The sequence below is a fragment of the Cebus imitator genome, unplaced genomic scaffold, assembly GCF_001604975.1.
Source record: "Cebus imitator isolate Cc_AM_T3 unplaced genomic scaffold, Cebus_imitator-1.0 Scaffold24, whole genome shotgun sequence".
Classification (NCBI taxonomy): domain Eukaryota; kingdom Metazoa; phylum Chordata; class Mammalia; order Primates; family Cebidae; genus Cebus; species Cebus imitator.
Genome location: NW_016107339.1, coordinates 8,877,126 through 8,899,684, shown reverse-complemented (window position 1 = coordinate 8,899,684; position 22,559 = coordinate 8,877,126). Strand labels below are relative to the sequence as shown.

Here is a 22,559-nt window from a genome sequence, read left to right as displayed (position 1 = left end):
GAGGTGGGCAGATCACCCAAGGTCAGGAATTTGAGACGAGCCTGGCCAACATGGTGAAACCCTGTCTCTACTAAAAATACAAAAATTAGCCAGGCGTGGTGGCGGGCACCTGTAATCCTAGCTACTCCAGGAGGCTGAGGCAGGAGAATTGCCTGACCCTGGGAGGCGGGGGTTGCAGTGAGCCGAGATGATGCAACTGCACTCCAGCCTGGGCAACAGAACGAGACTCTGACTTAAAAAACACAACAAAACATAAAAACGGTGGATACATGTCATTATACATTTGTCCAAACACACAGAATGTACAAAGCCAAGAGTGAACCCTCGTTCAAACTACTGACTTCGAATGATTATGATGCATCAGCGTAGATTCATCAGTTGTAACAAATGCACCACTGTGGTGGCGGATGTTCATAATGGAGAGGCTGTGCCTATGTGGGAGAAGGGATTGTATAAGAAATCTCTGTACCTTCCTTTGGATTTTGCTGTGAACCTAAAACTGTTCTAAATATATAAAGTGGTTTTTTTTAAAAAAGAAAAGGAAAAAACGATAATGTACATTAAAGCACTTTGAATACCTAGAAGAATGCTATATCAAATATACATTATCAATATTTAAAAATGTTAAAAAAAAAACTGAACTGAATATGTGGCGCACTTTCTATAATTCTACCAACTTGTTCTTTTTGCGATTGGGTATATGTAGAAGGCACAGTGTTCTGAATTACTACAGAAGCATGACTGCTGTTCTTGTCTGCAAGGTGTGAGCTTTTTTTTTTTTTTTTTTTTTTTAAAGCAGAATTCACTATTGTATAGACTCCTTGAGAGTGGGGACTTTGTTTTGTTCATCACTATACCCGTAGCCTCTAGAACAGCATGTGGCACATAGTAGGCACTGAATAAATATTTACTAAATGAAGGAATGAAACTATCTAATTTACTTAAACAGCAGGCTTTTCTTTAATGTTCCTTAGTTTGCACCTTTTTTAATTTTGAGATATGGTCACTCTGTTGGCTGGAGTGCAGGGGTGTGATCTTAGCTCATTGTAGCCTCCATCTCCTGGGCTCAAGCAATCCTCCCATCTCAGCCTCCATGGTCGCTGGGACTACAGGCGTGCACCACCATACCTGGCTAATTTTTGTATTTTTTTGTAGAAACAGGGTTTTGCCATGTTGCCCAGGCTTGTCTCAAACTCCTGAGCTGAAGTGATCCGCCTGCCTGAGCCTCCCAGAGTGCTGGGATTACAGGTGTGAGCCAGTGCACTGGCTTTTTTTTTTTTTTTTTTTTTCAAAGACAGAGTCTTGCTCTGTTGCCCAGGCTAGAGTACACTGGCATGATTAGGGCTCACTGCAGCCTTGACCTCCTGGGCTGAAGCTATCCTCCTGCCTCAGCCTCTGCCTGCCTCACCCCCAACCCCACCCGCAGTAGCTGGGACTACAGGCATGGGCTACCACGCCTGGCTAATTTCTGTATTTTTAGTGTAGTTAGGGTTTCACCATGGTGCCCATGCTGGTCTCAAACTCCTGGACTCCAGCGATCAGCCTGGCTTGGCCTCCCAACGTGCTGGGATTACAGGGGTGAGCTACTGCACCTGGCTCTTAGCTATTAAGGGGAGCATGTTTTCTGTGATATCTGTGTGATCTTCACATTAAATAGAAAGGATTTTACTATTCTTTTGGTTTTATCAAGAATCGACTTTCTGGTCTGTTGGCCAGTGAGCCAGGCACTACTGGTTACCTACCTGATAGTCTTCCGTATCCCTTCTTCTTTCATGCTCAAGAACCATAATTTTGTTCAGATATTGAGTAAGCAATAATGCACTTAGGGGAGGTATTAAGATTGGTTTAAGTCTTTCATGTCAATTCTTTAGTCATCCCAGTGACTGGCGTAGAGTGGTTTCATCTCATTGGTTCTGGCCAATCAAAGAAAGTCTCCTTTAAACCAATCTTAATACCTCCCCTAAGCGCATTATTGCTTTCTCAACATCTGAACAAAATTATGATTCTTGAGCATGAAAGAAGCAGGCATAAGGAAGACTAACAAGTAGGTAACCGGTAGTGCCTGCCTCACCGGCCAACAGACCAGAAAGTTGATTCTTGACAAAACCAGAAAAATAGAATTCATTCTATTTAATTGGAAGATCACACAGATGTCACAGAAAACATACTCCCCTTAAGTGCTAACAGCCAATCAGAGTGGGAGATGGTTCTGTGAAGAGCCTCTTTTTGCTGCCACTCACATTTCCTGCTTTTGAATGTGGTAGTGTGAGTGCGATTCTGAAAGCTATAGCAGCCAACTGGTAACCCTGAGACAAAGAACAAGAGGATGGCCTAGACCTACATCGTGGTCTTACTATTTAAGGATCATAGTTGAGTATTATGTTACTTGTAGCCACAAGCATTCCGGTCACAGCCAGGAGTTATTGATTGGTAACAGATCTGTTCCAGCGCAACCTTTAACAAACACATGGCTAACCTATAAATCCGTCCATCCACTCATGCATAAGACACTGGAGATACTGTCCATTTTCTGTTTTGATCAAGATTGCCATACCTTGTCTGCACCTGTCATCAACTGAGCTTTTCCCTAATTTTGTATTTAGGACAGATCTTCTGGAATATTTTCATATCCCAAACTGCCAAGGCAAACTTTATATTGTTTTCTCACCTGTTAATGATATGAAATCATGAATATTTTCACTGATCCTTCAGCAGAGTTTCAGTCATGCTTTCAATAGGAGTAATTACTTAGTTTGGGAGGAATTTAATTGTCACTGAATTAATTGCCTCCTTTTTTCATGTATGTGGTGGTTTGGTATTGATGTTTTATAACATGAGACCACATCTACATCTGCATCAGACCATTTTACAGTTTCAGATTGTTGCCATAAAACATTTATCGCCTCTATTTTAGTACCTTTATTAGGACGTTTTTATGACTTTCTCTGCTACATGATTATCGTTCCACTTCAGCCCATCATTAATTACTGTGTGGTTAATACACATTGCAGCAGAAGCCTTTACATTGGGTCTTCAGTCATCTAAACTGCACTAGCACAGTAAGTCGTTCCCTGTCCATATATATTGACTTTAATTTGCCAAATTATTACTATTAGTGATACTATTGCATGCAATAATTTTTACAGCTCAAATAAAACTAGTCTCATTGTTGAGCAGCTCCATTGGCCACTCAATGGTATGACAGGCTTCTAAGTTTATTGTTTCCTGAATTGATGCTAAAGTATGCTAGGTCCTAATTCTGAGTCATAAAACCAATTCACATGAAGCCACATTAGTTACTAAGATATCTGGATTTATTTGATTGTTACTAAATTTCTCCACTTGCTTCATATCACTTGCCAGTATCAAACATTTTTCTAGAAAATTCTGTTAAGTAGAGCGTCCACATCAGTAAGATAGTGTAGTATGATCAAATTACAGAATGATTGATCTTCTGTACTCCTAACCGGTGTAACCTGTGGCCACTCTTTTTCAACCTACCCTTAGGTATTTGTGTTACTGTCTAGCAGGGTACTCAATGACCAAACCCTTCACCGAGTCAAATGTGCCCTTTACTAGGTTTGTGACATTTTTAGTATTCCCTGTACTTCTTGAATCCCTTTTTCTTTGCCAGTTACTATCTCTATGACCTTGGGCAAATTACTGAAATTTTCTGAGCCTTAGTTTCCTCATTCATAAAATAGAGATAGTAAGACTCACCCCACAGATTTGTGAGGATTGCATGAGGTTGAGGTATCTGCAAAGGTGCTTTCTAAACTATGATTTGTCGTACAGTTGTAAGAAGGTATGGTGTAGGTGTTCATCAGAGGCCAGTTTGGTTTTGACTTTGATAGAGTTGTTTTTAAATAATCTTGGTTAGGGCGGGGCACGGTGGCTAACACCTGTAATCCCAGCACTTTGGGAGGCTGAGGTGGGCAGATTAGGTCAGGAGTTTGAGACCAGCCTGGCCAACATGGTGAAACTCCTGAGGTCAGGAGTTTGAGACCAGCCTGGCCAACATGGTGAAACCCCATCTCTACTAAAACACAAAAATTAGCCGGTCATGGTGGCACGTGCCTGTAGTCCCAGCTACTCAGGATGCTGAGGCAGGAGAATCACTTGAACCTGGGAGGAGGAGGTTGCAATGAGCCGAGATTGCACCACTGCACTTCAGCCTAGGTGACAGAGTGAGAATCTATCTCAATAATAATAATGACAATAATAATAATAAATAATCTTGGTTAGACTTCAAGCCACACTGTGACATTCTTTTACCTTGAGTTAGGTATAAACTACTTGGGACCGTGTTTAAATAGAATAGTCTGTAAATTAAAGGCATCCCCAGCTGGAGTTATGTGGATTAACTTTTTGTTGCAACTACTGGGGTCAACAGGAAGGGGTGACATTTCTCTTACAAGGACCCCATGGCTACATGTGGCTTCTTTCCTATCTACTCAGAATAGGCTATGTGTGTCAGACCTAAGTCTTTTCCTACGAGGTGAGAGTTTTCTTCCTTCAAGGTGAGAGAGTCAGGCTGTTGGCTGTGTATACTTGGGGAGAATTATAGCTGTGGTGGTGCGTGGCTCAGTATACTTGGTGACTTCTCTTCCTAGGCTACAGATCCTTCTAGGCCCTGGTCTTTTATTTTTTATTATTATTTTTTGAGATGGAGTTTCATTCTTGTTACCCAGGCTGGAGTGCAACAGCGTGATCTCGGCTCATTGCAACCTCCACATCCTGGATTCAAGCAATTCTCCTGCCTCAGCCTCCCGAGTAGCTGGGACTACAGGCGCATGCCACCATGCCCAGCTAATTTTTTTGTATTTTTAGTAGAGATGGGGTTTCACCATGTTGACCAGGATGGTCTCGATCTCTTGACCTCGTGATCCACCTGCCTCGGGCTCCCAAAGTGCTGGGATTATAGGCGTTAGCCACCGTGCTCAGCCTCCTGGCCTTCTTTTTAGCTATTTTTTTCTAGGTAGAGTAGGTAGTTAGTAGCACATGCTGGCTCAGGAATCAGGTAGACCTGGATTTGAGCCCAGACTTCACTGCCTGCTCATGATCTCAGTAAGCTTCAGTTCCCTCATCTATAAATGAGAATAACAATAGTACCCACCTCATAGGATTATTAATGGGCATTAGATTAGAAAATGGGTAGATATAAAAATTAGCATAGGGTCTGGTAGCTAGTAAGCAGCCAATATTTCTGTGTATATATGTGTGAATATATGTATCTCCTCTGGAGAGAGCGTAACTAGTAAACATGGAAAAGCTTCAGTCTTAAATTTTCCCATCATTATTTATTGTCCCTGGTCTGTGAATTCTCTGCCTTCTCTCAGTGATAACCAAAAGTACCTTTCACTTCTTGCTTTGCTGTTTCTTTTTTTTTTTTTTTTTTTATGGAGAGGGAGTCTTGCTCTGTTGCCCAGGCTGAAGTGCAGTCATGCAATTATGGCTCACTGCAATCTCAGCCTCCCAGATTCAAGTGATTCTCCTACCTCAGCCTCCTGAGTAGCTGGGATTACAGGTGTACACCACCACAAATAATACAAATTAATATAATACAAATATATTCCATAAATATAATACAAATTGTTGTATTTTTAGTAGAGATGAGGTTTCACCATGTTGGTCAGGCTGGTCTCAAACTCCTGACCTCAGGTGATCCACCTGCCTTGGCTTTCCAAAGTGCTGGGATTACAGGTGTGAGCCACCACTCCTGGCCTTCTCTTTCATTCTTGTGGATGGTTCTTACCAACTTTGTTTTGTCCTCAGATTCTTCCCCTTTTCTATGTGATACCAACTCCTTCCTCCATGAAGACCTCTTTTCTCAGGACAGAGCTGACTTTTAAATTGGTTGGTTGAATGTTAGGTTTTGTGGGCTAGGTATCCTTAAAATCATTTTTGGCAACCTCAGGATGGTCTGCCTTGAATCTCATGCCTTTATGTTATGAGGAATGACAGCCTTTTCTCCCTTCTTTTCTCTTCATTGTATTGGAAAGTGTCCTTCCAGTTTCTATCTGCAAGTCTTCGTTTGAGTAAATTTCGATTCTTAATCTACTTCAAATATATTGAATCATCATCTGCTTCAAAAATGTAATGAAAACTGGCCAGACGTGGTGGCTTACGCTGGTAATCCCAGCACTTTGGGAGGCCGAGCCAGGCAGATCACCTGAGTCAGGAGTTCGAGACCAGCCTGACCAACAAGGCGAAACACCATCTCTATTAAAAATACAAAAATTAGCTGGGTGTGGTGGTTTGCACCTATAATCCCAGCTACTCAGGAGGCTGAGGCAAGAGAGTCACTTGAACCAGGGAGGTGGAGGTTGCAGTGAGCCTAGATTGTACCACTGCACTCCAACCTGGGTAACAGAGCAAGGCTCCTAAATATATATACATACATATGTATATATATATATATATATATATATATATACACACACAGACACACACACACACACACATATATACACACGTGTGTGTGTATATATATATGTATATATATTTGTAGATATAAATGAAAACCTTTAAATGCATTAAAGAGTATGAAGAAAAACACAGCACACACCCTGGTACCCACCCCTTGGTTAACCGCCTTCATTTTTCTCAGAAGTCAGCACCTATTAGAACCTGACAGCCAATCTGGCCCGTCTCTCACTGGCGTGTGTTCATCCAGTCCTGGTGTGCATGTGTGTCACCCCCGTTAGGCCATCAGCTTCAAGCCAGCTCTTTGACATGAGTTAAAATTAAACTTCCTGATTTGATGATCATTTAAAGAATTCTCAAAACATCCAGTATTTATGCAATCTTGATGTACACATGGTCTCTAAGGAGGAAAACAGTAATAACCACAGACTCCCGTGCAGTATATTAGATGACAGATCTTTCTTACACAGCTGCCTGTTTGTTCTTGATAGCGAATCTCCTGAGGTGGTACTGCAGGTGGTAGGTCAGGTTCCCTTTTACAAAGGGAGTTTATTTATAACATTTGTCATAAATTTGTCATAAATAAGAAATAGCTTCTGGGCATGGTGGCTCATGCCTATAATCCCAGCGGTTTGGGAGGCTCAGGTGAGGGTCTCACTTGAGGCCAGGAGTTTGAGTCTAGTGAGACCTTTGTCTCTCCAAAAAAAAAACAAAGCTGAGTATGGTGGTATGTGCCTGTGGTCCCAGCTACTCAGAAGGCTGAGGTGGAAGGATTGCTTGAGCCCTTGAGTTCAAGACTACAGAAAGCCGAGATTTCTCTACTGCACTGCATCACTCCACCCTGTGTGACAGAGCAGGGCCCTGACTCTTAAAAGAACCATATAAATACACAGTGAAAAACAAAACAGCCTTATTAAATTTGGAGCCAGATCTTGTTGCTAGCAAATATATTGATTCTGAGGCTGCTCTCATAGTCTTAAAGACAGAGTAGCACCTAACTTAGACGTTCTCCTCAAGGCTAGCAGATCTTATAACAATAAATAGGGAACAGCTTTTTTGTTTTGGGACTTAATGTTTAATGCTACATATGTGGATGACCTAAAATTATCTCCTTTCCTGCCAGGAGTTTATGTCCTACTCTAAGTGATAGCAGATCAACTCTCAAATCTCAGTGGATTAACACAGTAAAGGTTTATTTCCTGCTCATGCTACATGTCTAAAATGGGGGGTGGGTGAGGGCAGAGGGCAGGCTCCTAGACATAGTCACTGCTGCTCCACGTAGTCACTCCCTAGGCTGAGGGAGGCTCCACCATCTTGCCAGTCATCATGATAGAAGAGAGGCTATAGGTCAGTTATGGTGGCTCGCACCTGTAATCCCAACAGTTTGGGAGGCCGAGTGGGAGGATTGCTTGAGCCCAGGAGTTCAAGACTAGCCTGAGCAACAGTGAAACCTTGTGTCTACAAAAAGTAATAAAATTAGCCAGGCATGGTGGTGTACACCTATAGTCTCAGCTATTTGAGAGGCTGTGGTGGAAGGATCACTTGAGCCCAGGAGGTCAAGGCTGCAGTGAGCCATGATCGTACCATTGCACTCCAGCCTGGGTGACAGAAACTCTGTCTCAAAAAAGAAAAAAAAAAAAAAAAAAAAAGAGCGTTATGGAGAACTGACACCTATTCTCTACTTTGCTTGGAAGTAATTGTCTCATTTCTCTTCTCAACCCATTTGCCAGAACTAGTCATATGGCCTCACCTTAGTGCATGGGGGCCAGGAAGTGTACAAAAGCACACGGGATATTTGGTGACCGTTGCTGTCTCTGCTACATCTGTCTCTGTGATATCAGGCTGGTCTGGATGCAGCTAGATGAAGAATGGATGTGGGCAGCTTTTGTTTGAAGAAGCTAATGATTATGCATGGAGTAGTTTGTAATATTATTAATATTATAATAAGCAAATACAGGTGGTCAGATATGTCAGACCATTCCTTGGTAATTGTGTCTTCTTTCTTGAAGTTTCATTAAAGAACGATCAAAAGTCAACACAGTTCCTCTGAAGAATAAGAAGGCCTCCAGTTTTCATGAGTTTGCACGGAATACCAGTGATGCTTGGGACATTGGAGATGATGAGGAAGAGGACTTTTCCTCACCTTCTTTCCAAACTCTGAACTCAAAAGTTGCTTTGGCAACTGCAGCCCAAGTTCTAGAAAACCACAGCAAGCTAAGGGTAAAACCAGAGCGGTCCCAGTCAACGACATCGGACGTTCCTGCCAACTACAAGGTCATAAAGTCCAGCAGTGATGCCCAGCTGTCCAGAAACTCTAGTAAGTCCTTTCTGCTCCCTTCACAGCCTCAGCCTTCTCAGCAGCATGCATTTTAAATAAAAGTGGTTTTTCTTTAGGGCCTCACTCAGATATTCCATTGGGTGGTAAATAAACTCAAGCCTGAGATAGGACTCATTAAGTCTGTGTGGTCACAAGCTATACTTGCCCCTCCCACAATGGTGGCTGCCTAGTCTGGTGACCTGGGCCTTCACTTTCTGACACCCAAGTGTTGTTTGCCATTCTTCACTTTTCTTCTTCTTTTTCCTGTCCTGGAGTCCAAAACTTCTCTGGTTTGATTGCTTCACATCGCTTTAGGCCTGGTCAGGTTTAGAAATATTAACTAATGTATTTAGAGCTGTTAGTGGCTGTATTTCACAAATGTTTGGCCCTGTGGTTTGACTTTCTCAGCCCTGGGGAACAGCCGCTAGCACAAGGTTGTCTTTTCCTGTTCCTGAGGGAGGGAACAGCATGTGCTTGAAGGCCCTAGGTCCCAGCTTCCTGACCATCAGGCAGGTCCCATCTGGTTGGTAGGGTGGAAGCAGAGGCCTCTCTGTTTTGTTTTCTTTTCAGGAAACTGGCCGCAGTAACGGTTGATGTGATCGTGGTTTTATTAGACCATTGGGGACTCTTAGTGTGTTGCTTTAAATATCCATGGTTGTGTTAAATATTGCCCTAATGGGTTTTATGAAAGTACGTTGGGAGCTGTAGAGGGAAGCTTTGTTACTGTAGTGAACGTTAAAGTGGTGAGCTGGTAAAGGATGAAAAGGAAGTAGAAGAACATCAGAGCCCCAGAGTGTATCCTGGCTCATGTTCTAAGGGAACGTTTTTTCCTGACTGTAAGGTCTTTGCAATCATTCCACAGTTATTTTCTATCACTGATTTGGGCTCTAGCCTGAACCTTCAGTGCTGTGTCCAGATAGGCATTGAGTGTTACTGGACAAGGTGGCCACAGCTACAGGCTGTGGAAGGTAAGTCCTTCCTGCTCTACACACTGTGATGGCGGGTCTCCAGACGTTCCTAGTGTGAGGAAGACCCCACCGTGATCCATGAGGAGCTGCCCTTTACAGCCAGGACCTCTCCCTGCCCAGAGCATTCTCCCTGAGGGGGTTTTCTCCGGCAGGCATCTGTCTGTAAATAGCTAATAGCAGAGATGTACATCTTTCTCAGCTGTATAGTGTATGCCTGCATTTTCTAGTCCCCTTGTTACACTCCGTGTCCCAGCCAACTGCCTTGTGGAAGCTGTTTTTGGAAACCGTCTAGTAATGCTGGTTGGTTGATATTCACTGTTTAATTTTTGTTGTGACTACTACTTTTTAAGGCCAGGCTGTGTAAAGAATATGAAACAATCATGTAACGACAGCTAGAATTAAAAACTGAGTTTTGCTTGTGATAATAAAAGTTTTAGAGTCAGGCGTACCTAAGGTGGCATCTCATCTCTCACTTGCAAATCACTTAACCTCCCTGAGCTAGTTTCTTGTCTGTGAAATAGTTATACATTCCTACCACATGTTCTAAGGATCCAATGAGAGATCACATGTAAAAGTGACCTACATGCCTTATATATAGGGAGCACTCAATGTATGTTAGTCCTGTACCGCTTATTCCTCCTACCCACCATCTTTTGAGTCTTTGTTTGTTATTTCAGTCATATTCTGGCAGAGTTAAGAACCGGTTCATTTTGGTGGGAAATGTAGGAGCCCAAAGGCACCACAGCCACCAAAGGCAGGATTGCCTTAGGCCAGAGCTTCTCACCATTGTGCAGGGCACACTGGTGGGCCAAGAACCGGTTACAAGTTGTGCAGGAATATTGACCCTCTTAGTCCTTGGAGTAGCCAGGGGTTCTGGGGCTATGGAGAGCAACCACCTCCATTTATTGCAGTCTTATGCTTTGCAGTGTTATCTACAGTGTCATCATTCCTTATGTGCTCTATGATGTGGAACGGGAAGGAAAACACTGCGTTAGACTAAACTAAACTCACTATTTGGCACCAAGAAAAGTTCCAAGTTGGGGTAGAAAGAAAACATTTGATTTTCCTTTAGAGTCACCAAAAAAGTTCTCAAAATTTGCTGCAGCATCTTGAGTCTCCGTTAGCACCTAAGGTGCCATGGTGTGTTGGATATAAATGCAGCCCTTCCTCTGGGTAGTGAGTGGAGCGTGGCTGGGTTCTGGCCCCTCGCTGCCCCTAAGCTGGGCGCCTCAGGCAGTGCACACAGCCAGCCACGGCCTTGGGGAGGAGACATGATGCTGAATCATTAGGTTTAAGGCTTCTCAGAATCCATGCTCCTTACACAGCCTGTTCTTTTTCTTTGTCAAATGATCTCAGGTGATACATGCCTGAGGAACCCACTCCACAAACAGCAATCACTCCCCCTCCGGCCCATCATCCCCCTCGTTGCCCGGATCTCGGATCAGAATGCTTCTGGGGCACCCCCAATGACTGTCCGGGAGAAAACCCGCCTAGAAAAATTCCGTCAGCTTCTCTCCAGCCACAACACTGACTTAGGTGAGTCCTTGTGAGCCCAGGCAAGGTAGGAGCTTTTGGTGACTGGTATTCTTATAGCCTTGGAAGCTACTGCTCGTTATTCTTCCTTCTTTTACTTTTCTAACTTCTCCTGACCTGGTGCCCATTGCAGTAACATGCAGGTATTATGTCAGACGTATGTTACTAGAGATTTCGGACCAAATATAGGTGGGACTGGTTTCTGTGGCCTGTAGACCATAGCGCAACTATTCTGACTTTGGTTTCCTATGAGAAACCAAAGGTGACTTTTACTGAAGTCTACACCCACTGGTCTTTCCTTTCCCCTCTAACTCTCATCTCTGAGCTGACAGGACCACTACTGCAAGGCCATGTCCTTGGCACTTGGCTGCTCAGGGTTGCTTTGGGCTTTTACCTGTGCTTAAGGGTAGCAGGCGGGGGTGGCGCTGTTCTTACATGAATGGAAGGAGACATCAGGCAGTGCTGGTTGCAGTTTGCTTTAGGGCATTTGTGGAGTGTTAACCTAACAAGGCTGTTTTCTGTTTACAGATGAACTGAGGAAGTGTAGCTGGCCAGGGGTTCCCAGGGAGGTTCGACCTGTAACCTGGAGACTCCTGTCGGTGAGTTCTGCCCGCTGTGTAGAGAAATGAGCCTCACACGGCCCTTCTTCCCTGACGAGGTTAGTCTGGACACATTGGTCTTACACCATAGACTTCTCTGGTCCTTGGATATGACAGCACTATGGGACTATAGTCCTATAGACTATAAAGAAACACATTCTTGAGAGTTTATTCACACACATGTACAGGCACACAGACTTGTACCAATAGTCATGGTCCCATGTTTTTAACAGCGAGGAACAAGAATAGAGTGGGATAGGGTGATCCCAGCACTTGCTTTGAGCAAGCTCCAGCATTCCCTGTGCTTCACTCCTGTTTCAGTCAGATTAACCAAAGTGTTGAAACCCACTTTGAACTGTGAAGAGTTGATAAATGGGCCTCTCTTGGAAGCCTTGCTAGTCCTGTTTTCACCAAGTACAGAGGGAGCACTGTGCCAGCCACTACGATAGGAACACTTGGGTTTCCTGAGCCTGTAAAATTCATTCATTCATCTAGGGAAGATTTATTGAGGGCCTGCTGTTTGCCAGGCATAGTGCCAGGTGCTTTGAGCAGATACAAAAATGAATAAACCACAGTCCCTGCTCTCCAGGCACTCACTGTGGAATGCATTACATGTTTTCAAGAAGAAGGGTCTGTCTCCTGACTGCTCGCCCCACCCCTGCTCTTGCAACCATGTAATCATTGCCTCCGCCACTTCTAATAAGTTTGAATGCTATTCAGAGTAGATTTGGTGAGAACGGAAGGGAAACAGAAAACATAAGAATGAGAGTGGGATCTAGACCAGGGATAAGAACGAAAGTTGGCCTGGAGTTTTGGCTAGGCGGGGAGCTACTGCCAGAAGTTCTGTCTGGGTGTTGTAGCTGTTATGTCACAGATTCCATTCAGCTGCTTCCTAAGCTGGTAATTCTGAAAGTTACACTGGAAAAGAATGTAACTGGCACCAGCTTAACTTGGCACACGGCTGAGATGTGCTGTAGAGGTTGCTATATCCCTGCAGTTCTCAGAAGTACAGCCCTGCACACACGCAGCCCTCTGAGGCCATGGCTTGAGGCCAGCTCCCTCCCACTGACCTACATTCACTCCTGTACTGTGCCAGCTCCAGGAGCTGAGGAGGGCTCACCAGTGGCACAAGCTCCAGCACAGTGCAGGGCCAAGGGAGTCAGTAATCCTGGGAAAGCTGGCCTTGCTTCATCTGCTCACATGTGGATCTCATTGAATGAGGTGAGGGCAAACACTGGGTGGCCAGAACCAAAAAGGGATTTACCCTTGGCAGTTCTCCTTCTTGATAGTTTCCAAACCACACCACTGCGTAGACTAAAATAAGTTAAGGATTTATCCAACCATTGTCTCTCCCCATCTGACCAGCAGTCTTGTCTGTAGGGCTATCTCCCAGCAAACACTGAGAGGAGGAAGTTGACCCTGCAGCGGAAGCGGGAGGAATATTTTGGCTTCATTGAACAGTATTATGACTCTCGAAATGAGGAACATCACCAGGATACCTACAGACAGGTACAGTCATCCCCTGCTGCCTTTTCGCTTACCAGTCTTACTCTTTAGGTGTGTCTCATGGTAGCACTCTCAGTCTTCAGGCTGTGGTATATTGGTTAGGAGTTAAATTTATCCTTAAAACCTTTTCCAAGTCTTCAGCCTGTGGTATATTGGTTAGGAGTTAAATTTATCCTCAAAACCTTTTCCAAGTCTTCAGGCTGTGGTATATTGGTTAGGAGTTAAATTTATCCTCAAAACCCTTTCCCCTCTTTTCATTCAGCAGCTCTGATTTTAGCCATTTTAAATAGACTTTTTTGGCACTAGTCAGTGGCAGTGCTTCTCAAACTTTAATGAACGTACAAATCACCCAGGATCTTGATAAGATCTCACCTACAGATTATAAGAAAATGCAGATTCTGAGTCAGTGGGTCTAGGGTAAAGCCTACAGTTCTAACGTGCTCCCTGGTGGCGCTGCTGCTGCTGGTCCACCAACCACACTGTGAGTAGTAAGAGTTATTGAGCATGGAGGGAAAAGGAAAGCTCACTTAGCAGCGGTCCAGTCCCTCTGGACTATGACATCAGTATTCTTTCTGGCAGCTGCAGTGCTGGTTCGGCACCTGTGACTGTCTCTAGGAGCTGTAGCTGTCAGTAGTCTTGTCAGGGAGTCTTCCGTCATTGCCCATAGCGGTCCTCATGGTCTGTGGAAAGGTTTGCTCCCAGCGTCACGTGTGGAGGGAGGAGAGTAGGCCAAGGGTTGCGGAAAGTGGAAGGTGGGCAGCTATCTACAACAAGCCTCAAGAACTAAAGTAGCCTCTGCTGCTGCTGCTGCTGCTGCTGCTGCTGCTGCTGCTGCTGCCATAGTCTTTTGCGTAGTTAGACTGAGCATTGGGAAATCTCCGAGTTGAAATGGAACATACTGATGTCTTAGGTGACAGAAGTAAGAATGTTCAGCTTTGGTTACTAAAGGGCAACTCCTTTTGGTCTGTCCCCACTTCTTTTTTTTTTTTGAGATGGAGTCTTGCTCTGTTGCCTAGGCTAGAGTGCAGTGGTACGATCTTGGCTCACTGCAGCCTCCGCCTCCCAGGTTCAAGTGATTCTCCTGTCTCAGCTTCCCGAGTAGCCAGAATTACAGGCGTGTGCCACCATTAGCTCAGCTAATTAGCTGAGCTAATAACAATTAGCTCAGCTAATTCTTATATTTTTAGTGGAGACAGGGTTTCACCATGTTAGCCAGGCTGGTCTCAAACTCCTGACCTCAAGTGATCCACCCACCTCAGCCTCCCAGAGTGCTGGGATTGCAAGCATGAGCCACTGCCCCTGGCCCTTCCCCACTTCTTATATGTCATGACTTCATAAACAAGTCTTTCTCTGGTTCCCTGTTTTAGGACATTTTTGCAGCTTTCTGAGCTCTTTTAGTTCTTAGAAACTGTTGATGAGTAAGATTCTAAAAGAAGGGTATTTACTTGAATCATACCTGCTGCATACATGCCGAGCCCAGACTGAAACAGACTTCAGAGCAATAAGAAAAACCCCTTAGGCTGTGAAGCCTATTGCCATTTGACTTAAGTGGTTTCTATTGAGAGGTCTCCTCACTGTTCAATATGCTACTGCTATCATGGAAATATGTTCCACGTGGGCAGGTAGGTATAACTAGATTTTTTTCTGTGTCAGTCACGTCTTTCTGAAGACAAATTGAGCTCTCCTACTACTTTGATTCCTGTTTCTTTAAAAAAAAAAATTAACAACTGGCCGGGCGTGGTGGCTGATGCCTGTAATCCCAGCAATTTGGGAGGCTGAGGCAGCCAGATCACCTGAGGTCAGGAGTTCAAGACCAGCCTGGACGACATGATGAAACTCCATCTCTACTAAAATACAAAAAATAGTCAGGCATGATGGTGGGTGCCTGTAATCCCAGCTACTCGGGAGGCTGAAACAGGAGAATCTCCTGAACCCAGGAGATGGTGGTTGCAGTGANAAAAAAACAAAAAAAAAAAACTTGTCAAAAGAACAAACTGGCATTTGTGTTTTTGGACATGCCTTCTGTTTTTCAGATTCACATTGACATTCCAAGGACGAATCCTCTCATTCCGCTGTTCCAGCAACCACTTGTACAAGAGGTGAGGAATTACTTAATGTTCTTTGGCGCTTCTCCCCCCATAGTTCTGTGGTACCTGTTTACAGGTTTGCAGCTAATCCTAATAGTACCCTATGTTCATATATGCAGCTTTGGTTCATTCAGAGCATGGTTTCATGCATTCTCATTTGATCTTCTTAACAGACCTGTGAGCGGAGTAACATTCTGAAAGGCTGAGAAACTTGCTCAGCATCTTGAGGCTACCTGGTGGCAGAATTAAGAACCCATATCTTAGAATTCCTATTCCTGTATTTGCTCTACTTTATCAAGCTTTAAGTAGTGATTTTGTAAATTGTGGTAAAATGTAGATAATATAAAAGTTACTGTTTTAGCCATTTTTTAGTGTACAGCTCAGTGGCATTAAGTACAGTCACATTGTTGTATGACCATCATCACCATCCGCTTCCAGAACATTTTTCATCTTCCCAAACTGAAACTCTGTACCCATTAAATATTAACTCCCTTCCCCAGCAGCCTCCATTCGATTTGTCTCTAAGAATTTGGCTACTCCAGGTACCTCAAATAAGTGGAATCATACAATATTTGTCCTTTTGTGACTTTGTGACTGGCCTGTTTCACTTAGCATCATGTCTTTAAGGTTCATCCCTATTGTTGCATGTGTCCATTTCCTTCCTTTTTAAAGGTTGAATAGTATTCCATTGTACATATGTAACACATACTGTTGAGCCATTCATCTGTCAGTGGACACATGGGTCGCTTTTACCTTTTGGCTATTGTGAGTAATGCTACTGCTAGTATGGGTATGTGACTATCTGTTTGCGTCCCTGTTTTAAATTCTTTGGGGTGTATATTCAAAAGTGGAATTAATAGTTATATTTTGAGACCTAAGAAGTTAATGAAGTACATGGAAAGTGTCAGTGGAATTATTATGTTTTGACCCAAGCAGTAACTATAAACTTAAGATGAGGGATTTCCTTTGCAGCTTTACAGTAGCCAGAACACTGTTAGTGCTGTTTGAATTGAACTTTCAGTACTCAGAGAGGGATGGTGGTTAAAATGCTGAAAATGATTTCCATTTGACTTTGGGTTATATTTACAATTTTGTTTAAATATAGATGTCTCCACTGGTGGGGTCCCTCATGACTTACCCATTGCATAAAGAAGATTTTGAGGGTAACACTGTTATTTTACCTATAAGATTCAGCTCAAAGGAAGCTAAAAAGCCATTCACGATCCCTTCATCCTCCCATACCGTTTTCCGTGGCTCAGCCCTGCTTATTTCTCATTTTAACTTGGAGATTTTCAGATACTTTTCTTTTACCTGTGCATGCTTACTCTAAATTTGGAGATGGGGAGAGTAGTCAGTTTAAAAGGCTTCTCAGGCTGGGTGCAGTGGCCCACACCTGTAATCCCAGCATTTGGGGAGGCCGAGGTGGGTAGATCACCTGAGTTCGGAAGTTCGAGACCAGCCTAACCAAAATGGAGGAACCCCTGTCTCTACTAAAAATACAAAATTAGCTGGGCGTTATTGTGGGACCCTGTAATACCAGCTACTCAGGAGGCTGAGGCAGGAGAATCGCTTGAACCCGGGAGGCAGAGGTTGCGGTGGGCTGAGATCGCACCATTGCACTCCAGCCTGAGCAACAAGAGCGAAACTCCATCTCAAAAAAAAAAACAAAAGGCTTCTCGGCCAGGCATGGTGACTAACTCCTGTAATCCCAGCACTTTGGGAAGCCAAGGCCAGAGGGATTGCTTGAGCCCAGGAGTTTGAGACCAGCCTGGGTAACACAGTGAGACCCTGTCTCAAAAAAATTTACAAAATTAGCCAGGCATGGTGGTGTGTGCTTGTAGTCCCAGCTACTCAGGAGGCTGAGGTGGGAGAATCTCATGAGCCCAGGTGGTCGAAGCTGCAATGAGCCATGATTGTGCCACTGCGCTCCAGCCTGGGTTTTTGAGACACTGTATCAAAAAAAAAAAAAAGATGGGGCGGGGATGGCTTCTCTTAGTAGTGCATCCTGAATGCAAACATGGGAACTCAAACTTTATTCTTCCCATTTTCCTTGAATTACCTTTTCATCCAGCAGGCTACAGTCATCTTTAAAATTTTTTTTTAATTTTAATGTTTTTAAGAGACAGGGTCTTACTCTGTCACTCGAGCTAGAGTGCAATGGCATGATCATAGCTCACTGCAGTCTCTACCTCCTGGGCTCAAGCAGTCCTCCTGCCTCAGCTTCCCAAGTAGCTGGGGCTATAATCATGCACCACCACACCTTGGTAATTTTTTTCTAATAATTTTTTGTAGAGGTGAGGTCTTGCTTGTTGCCCGGGACTGGTTTTGAACCCCTGGCCTCAAGCAATCTGCCTGTTTCTGCCTCTCAAAATGCTGGAATTACAAGTCGTGAGCCACCATCCAGTCTTCAGTTGTCTTAAACAGAGTAAAAATGCCAACCAAGGAGCAAAGAACGAAGTAACACTGAATACAGAAAGGCTTGCTTTGAAAACCTGAAAGATACTTGAGAATTGACTATAGTATGTAATAATTACCCAAACTAGTAGAAGAAACATAGGAAAACCTCCAGGGGTTCTCCTGTCTGCCCCTCTCTATAAAGCAGGATTATCCCAGACTTTTTTCTGTAGTAAACATCCCGTAGTCTCCCCTGATTACCAGGCTTGGTGCTCTTCATTTCCATCTCTTTGGCCATTTCACTTGTACAGTGTGAGTGTGTCTGTATTATCCGACCTTTACTAGAGATGGATTATCGGAGATTTCCTGATTCTGAACAGCTAGCTTCCATGTACTTGGCCATTTTTACAGTCAGGCACCAAGGATTTGAGCATTTACAAGGAGCTGATCGCATAGAGTGGAAGCCCTTCTAAGTCCTTTGGAAAGACCAAACTGGAGGAGCTTTTTAACAGAGGCATCGAGACAGCCCAGGTCACAAGAAGTGCAAGGAAAGAGAGTAAGGCAGGGAATTCCTCGAGGTTTTTCTGAACATGATGGTTCTAGCTTTGGCTGCATTTTTAAGGTAGAGGGGTCATTTAGCAACAGAGAGGAAACAGAGTGTAAGAGCGCTCCATTAGAGTGTTGGGCCTAACACAAATGAGGATGCTATTCCCTTTCCTCAACCACACAAAGCAAATGGATAGGTCTAGTGAAGGCAGAGAGCCAGCTCCCTTCAAGGGAGGGCTTTGTTCTTACTGCCTATAAAGGCAGCAGTGTTGACAGTGAAAGAAACCGTTTTTTAGCTCTGTTTGCCAGCTGTAGACGCAACTATCTATGACACAGGGGCTGGGAAGCATCCTTTATGTGTCTCTAGATCCTCTACGTTCGTCTACTAGATAACCGTCTCCAAAAACCATATAACCATTTCCTGTTTATTGGTCTCCCTGGGAGGTTTTTGTCTCTTGCACCTGCTTGAGAGGGCCTCTTCAATCTGATGCAGAGGTGACTGGCTGAGATTCTTCTGAGTCCATGTGCTTTCTAATCTCCTACCCTGTCATCTGCATGTGCTCACCATCACCTCTGCCATCCCTCTGGTGTGGTCCACAGAGACACGAGGCAGCCCAGACAAAACCAGTTTTAAGAATGTGTCAGACTCAGGAGTTGTGGTCACCAGGATGAAACCAGGCAATGGTTATCATCAGGTTGAGAGAAGATGGGAAGAAGCTCAGAGGGCCTAATGAAAGTGAGGGGAGTATAGTTGAGTGGGACAGGGCATGATTCTCTAAAAAGACCATGAAGATCTTTCCTTTGTCCCCAGCCTGGGCCTCTGGCTTCTTATGGCTAATATGCTAAACCCCATGGCCTTGCCCATGGGGGCACTGGCTGGTTCCTCTGTTCCCAGCTGTAGGAGTCCATAGGATTTTGTTTATTTGACTTCCTATCCCTAGCAAATGTCTGAGTTGCATCCTGATATGTGAAGTGACTTCCTACAATGTATAGACTGTCACTTGGTCCTTGTCAGGCTGGGTTAGAATTAAATCTAGACCTCCTTCCTTCTCAGCAGGGAGAGGGGAGGGTGTTAGAAAAGGTATTTCCTCTATAAATCCTATAATGACCCCCCAAAAAATTAGAAAAAAGTATCAGAACTAGAATGTTCTGATATCTTGCTCTTGGAAATAGGAAACAGTATCTACAGATGAGAATGTGGTGGCTTGAATTAACAGCATTCATCCCAAATGTTTTCTAAGTCATTTGGGATGCTGTTCTTTCCTTTTTCCAATTTCATATTGTGGTGACCAGATAATGAAGAAATGAATAAAGGGTGAGAAGTAATCCACCCCTACTTGAAAACAATTAGTGTATTAGAAACTTTTTGCATTTATATACTTCTTTATCTCACAGTATTTTAAAATTTTCCTGAAAATTCTACACCAATCCAGAGGTAAATTGTGAAGTAGGTAAATGAAGGGAGTGTGTCCCCATGATTTAACACTCGTGTCTTTCTTTCTCATTTTCCTAGATCTTTGAAAGAATTCTATTTATTTGGGCCATCCGACACCCTGCCAGTGGGTATGTCCAGGGAATTAATGACCTGGTCACTCCATTCTTTGTCGTCTTCCTCTCAGAATATGTGGGTAAGAAGCATTAGTACCAAGTTGAACAAGCTATTGCTCTTTCTTATCTGCCATCTGTCTGTCTGTTTTTCCCCAGAGTACAGCCAGTGGGTATGCCTTGCTAGAAAATAGATAGTGCCTTTAGAATACACAGCCAAAACTACTTTTAACAGCGGTTGCTGCCTGGAATTTATCTCTTAAGATGGTCACAGATCTCACCTAAAAAGACCTGCTTTGTCACAAGAATGACTACATTGATATATTTATGTTCTGTGGTTTGATGCTTTATTTGAGATTATTTTAGGATTATTTTGAACTTGTTTCCAATGCAGGCCTTCATCCTTGTAAACTGGAATTTTAGATTGGACATCAGGCCTGCATACTCCAGTTTACTTGCTGTATCTTAGGAGCAGGATGTGGATGTGCAGAGGACAAAAGGCTGTGGCACCAGAACCCAGCACGTATGGGAAATGATGGAACAGGCCAATGAGAACTCCAGGACCTTGATTTCTCCCCACTCCTTCTTCACCTCTCACCCCACTGGGTTCTTGTCACTTTGGAGAGAGATTAGATTTCAAAGCAGCAGTTAGGTTTTCTTATAGTCCCAGCCACTGCCAGCCAGCCAGCCTAAATTAAGCAAAGTCTTAATGGATTTGAGGATCCTGTGTTTCTCCTTTTTGGTTTCCTTAATCACTTGTTCTGAGAGAGTCGCAGGAAAACCTATCCGCCATGGCCTGATGCTTTGTTTCCTTAGGTAAGGAGAAGCTCATGTAGGAATAAGAACGTCGAAAGGGATCTTAGAAGAAAGCCGTTCATGTAATCCCTCGTTTCACTGATAAGTTATGAGATTCTCTGTCTCCTTATTAGTGGTTGAGCTAGAACTGAAACCATTTTCTTTAGACTCTGAGGGTGGCAGGTGATTGTGGTTTTTGGAGGAAGCCATTTGGAGAGGTTGTGGGGTTGGGTAATGAGAACTGGGTGAGAGTGGGGCTCTTTGGAGGAGAGAGCATGAGAAATGTCTCACTTGGTCTATCTTATCCAGGTTTTCTGATGGGGCTCAAATGGATGATGAGATCTTTCATGAGACAATCTCAAAAAATTAAGGCAACTGACTAAGAAAGCTTTTTCTAGAGGACTTTTTACCCCCTCCCCAACCTCCCTTAATAGATCAACTTTTTGAAGCAGAGTAATTCTACTATGTTGTTTAATTTTTATCAAGAGAGTAGTTCAGCTGATCTGTGGGGATTTTTTACTTGCTTCTTTCAGTAGTAATTTTCTAAGATAGTGTTGAAGAATGAGCCTAGGATGGTATTAATCCATTCATTAATCTGCATTTGAAGTCTAAATGCTGTCATGAAATCTTGCTAACAGTGTTATGCCAGTTAAAAATAATCTTTAGCAGCTGTAGTTCTGATTAGATATTTAATTATCTTGTTAGCTACCATTTATATTTTGTTCCAAGCATGTCTTCACTTTCTTCAGGTACCCATCCCATTACTACTTCAACCCCATCAAGCAGTGTGCCTTTCTGTGATAGATATGGTTGCTTTCTGATCTTGGTACAGGCATATCTTGTTTTACTGAACTTTGCAGGAATTGCATTTTTATAAATTGAAGATTTATGGCAACCCTGCATCGAGCAAATCTATCAATGCCATTTTTCCAAAAGCATATGTTCACTTTGTGTCTCTGTGTCATATTCTGGTAATTCTCACAGTATTTTTAACTTCATTATTATTATATCTGTCATGGTCATCTGTGATCAGTGAACTTTGATGTTACTATTGTAATTCTTTCAGGGTGCCATGAATGGCCTCTATATAAGACAGTGAATTTAATTTATAAATGTTTTTTGTGTTCTGACTGCTGCACCGGCTGGTCCTTCCCCATCTCCCTCTCCTTGAGCCTCCCTATTCCCTGAGACACAACAATATTCAAATTAGGTCAATTAGTAACCCTGCAATGGCTCGTAAGTGTTCAAGGGAAAGGAAGAGTTACATGTCTCTCACTTTAAATCAAAAGCTCTAAATGGTTAAGCTTAGTGAAGAAGGCATGTCAAAAGCGGAGGAGGCAGGCGGAAAGCTATGCCTCGTGTGCCAGCATGCTGTATTGTGAGCAAAGTAAAAGTTATTGAAGGAAATTAAAAGTGCTACTCCAGTGAACACACAAATAACAAGAGAGCGAAATAGCCTTATCGCTGATATGGAGAAAGTTTTAGTGTTCTGGATAGAAGATCAAACTAACCACAACATTCCCTTAATCCAAAGCTTAACCCAGAGCAAGGCCTTAACTCTGTTCACTTCCATAAAGGCCAAGAGAGGTGAGGAAGCTGCAGAAGAAAAGTTTGAAGCTCGCAGAAGTTGGTTTTCATGAAGTTTAAGGAAAGAAGCCATCTCCATAACATTGAAGTGCAAGGTCAAGCAACAAGTGCTAATGTAGAAATGGCAGCAAGTTATCCGGAAGATCTAGCTAAGACCATTGATGAAGGTGGTACACTAAACCGCAGATTTTCAGTATAGACGAAACAGCCTTCTCTTGGAAAAAGATGCCATCCAGGACTTTCTTTTTTAAATTTA

At 43.4% G+C, this 22,559-nt stretch overlaps 1 protein-coding gene across 1 annotated transcript in view; it reads left to right on the top strand.

Moving 5' to 3' along the window:
• Positions 1-22,559, top strand: part of TBC1D22B (TBC1 domain family member 22B) — a 77,132-nt gene that overhangs the window by 15,307 nt on the left and 39,266 nt on the right. Inside the window, exons 3-8 of the mRNA XM_017522566.1 lie at positions 8,436-8,743; positions 11,068-11,247; positions 11,773-11,843; positions 13,224-13,352; positions 15,383-15,448; positions 19,890-20,004. Of these exons, the coding sequence (XP_017378055.1) occupies positions 8,436-8,743; positions 11,068-11,247; positions 11,773-11,843; positions 13,224-13,352; positions 15,383-15,448; positions 19,890-20,004 (869 nt within the window). The remainder of the gene's footprint in view (positions 1-8,435; positions 8,744-11,067; positions 11,248-11,772; positions 11,844-13,223; positions 13,353-15,382; positions 15,449-19,889; positions 20,005-22,559) is intronic.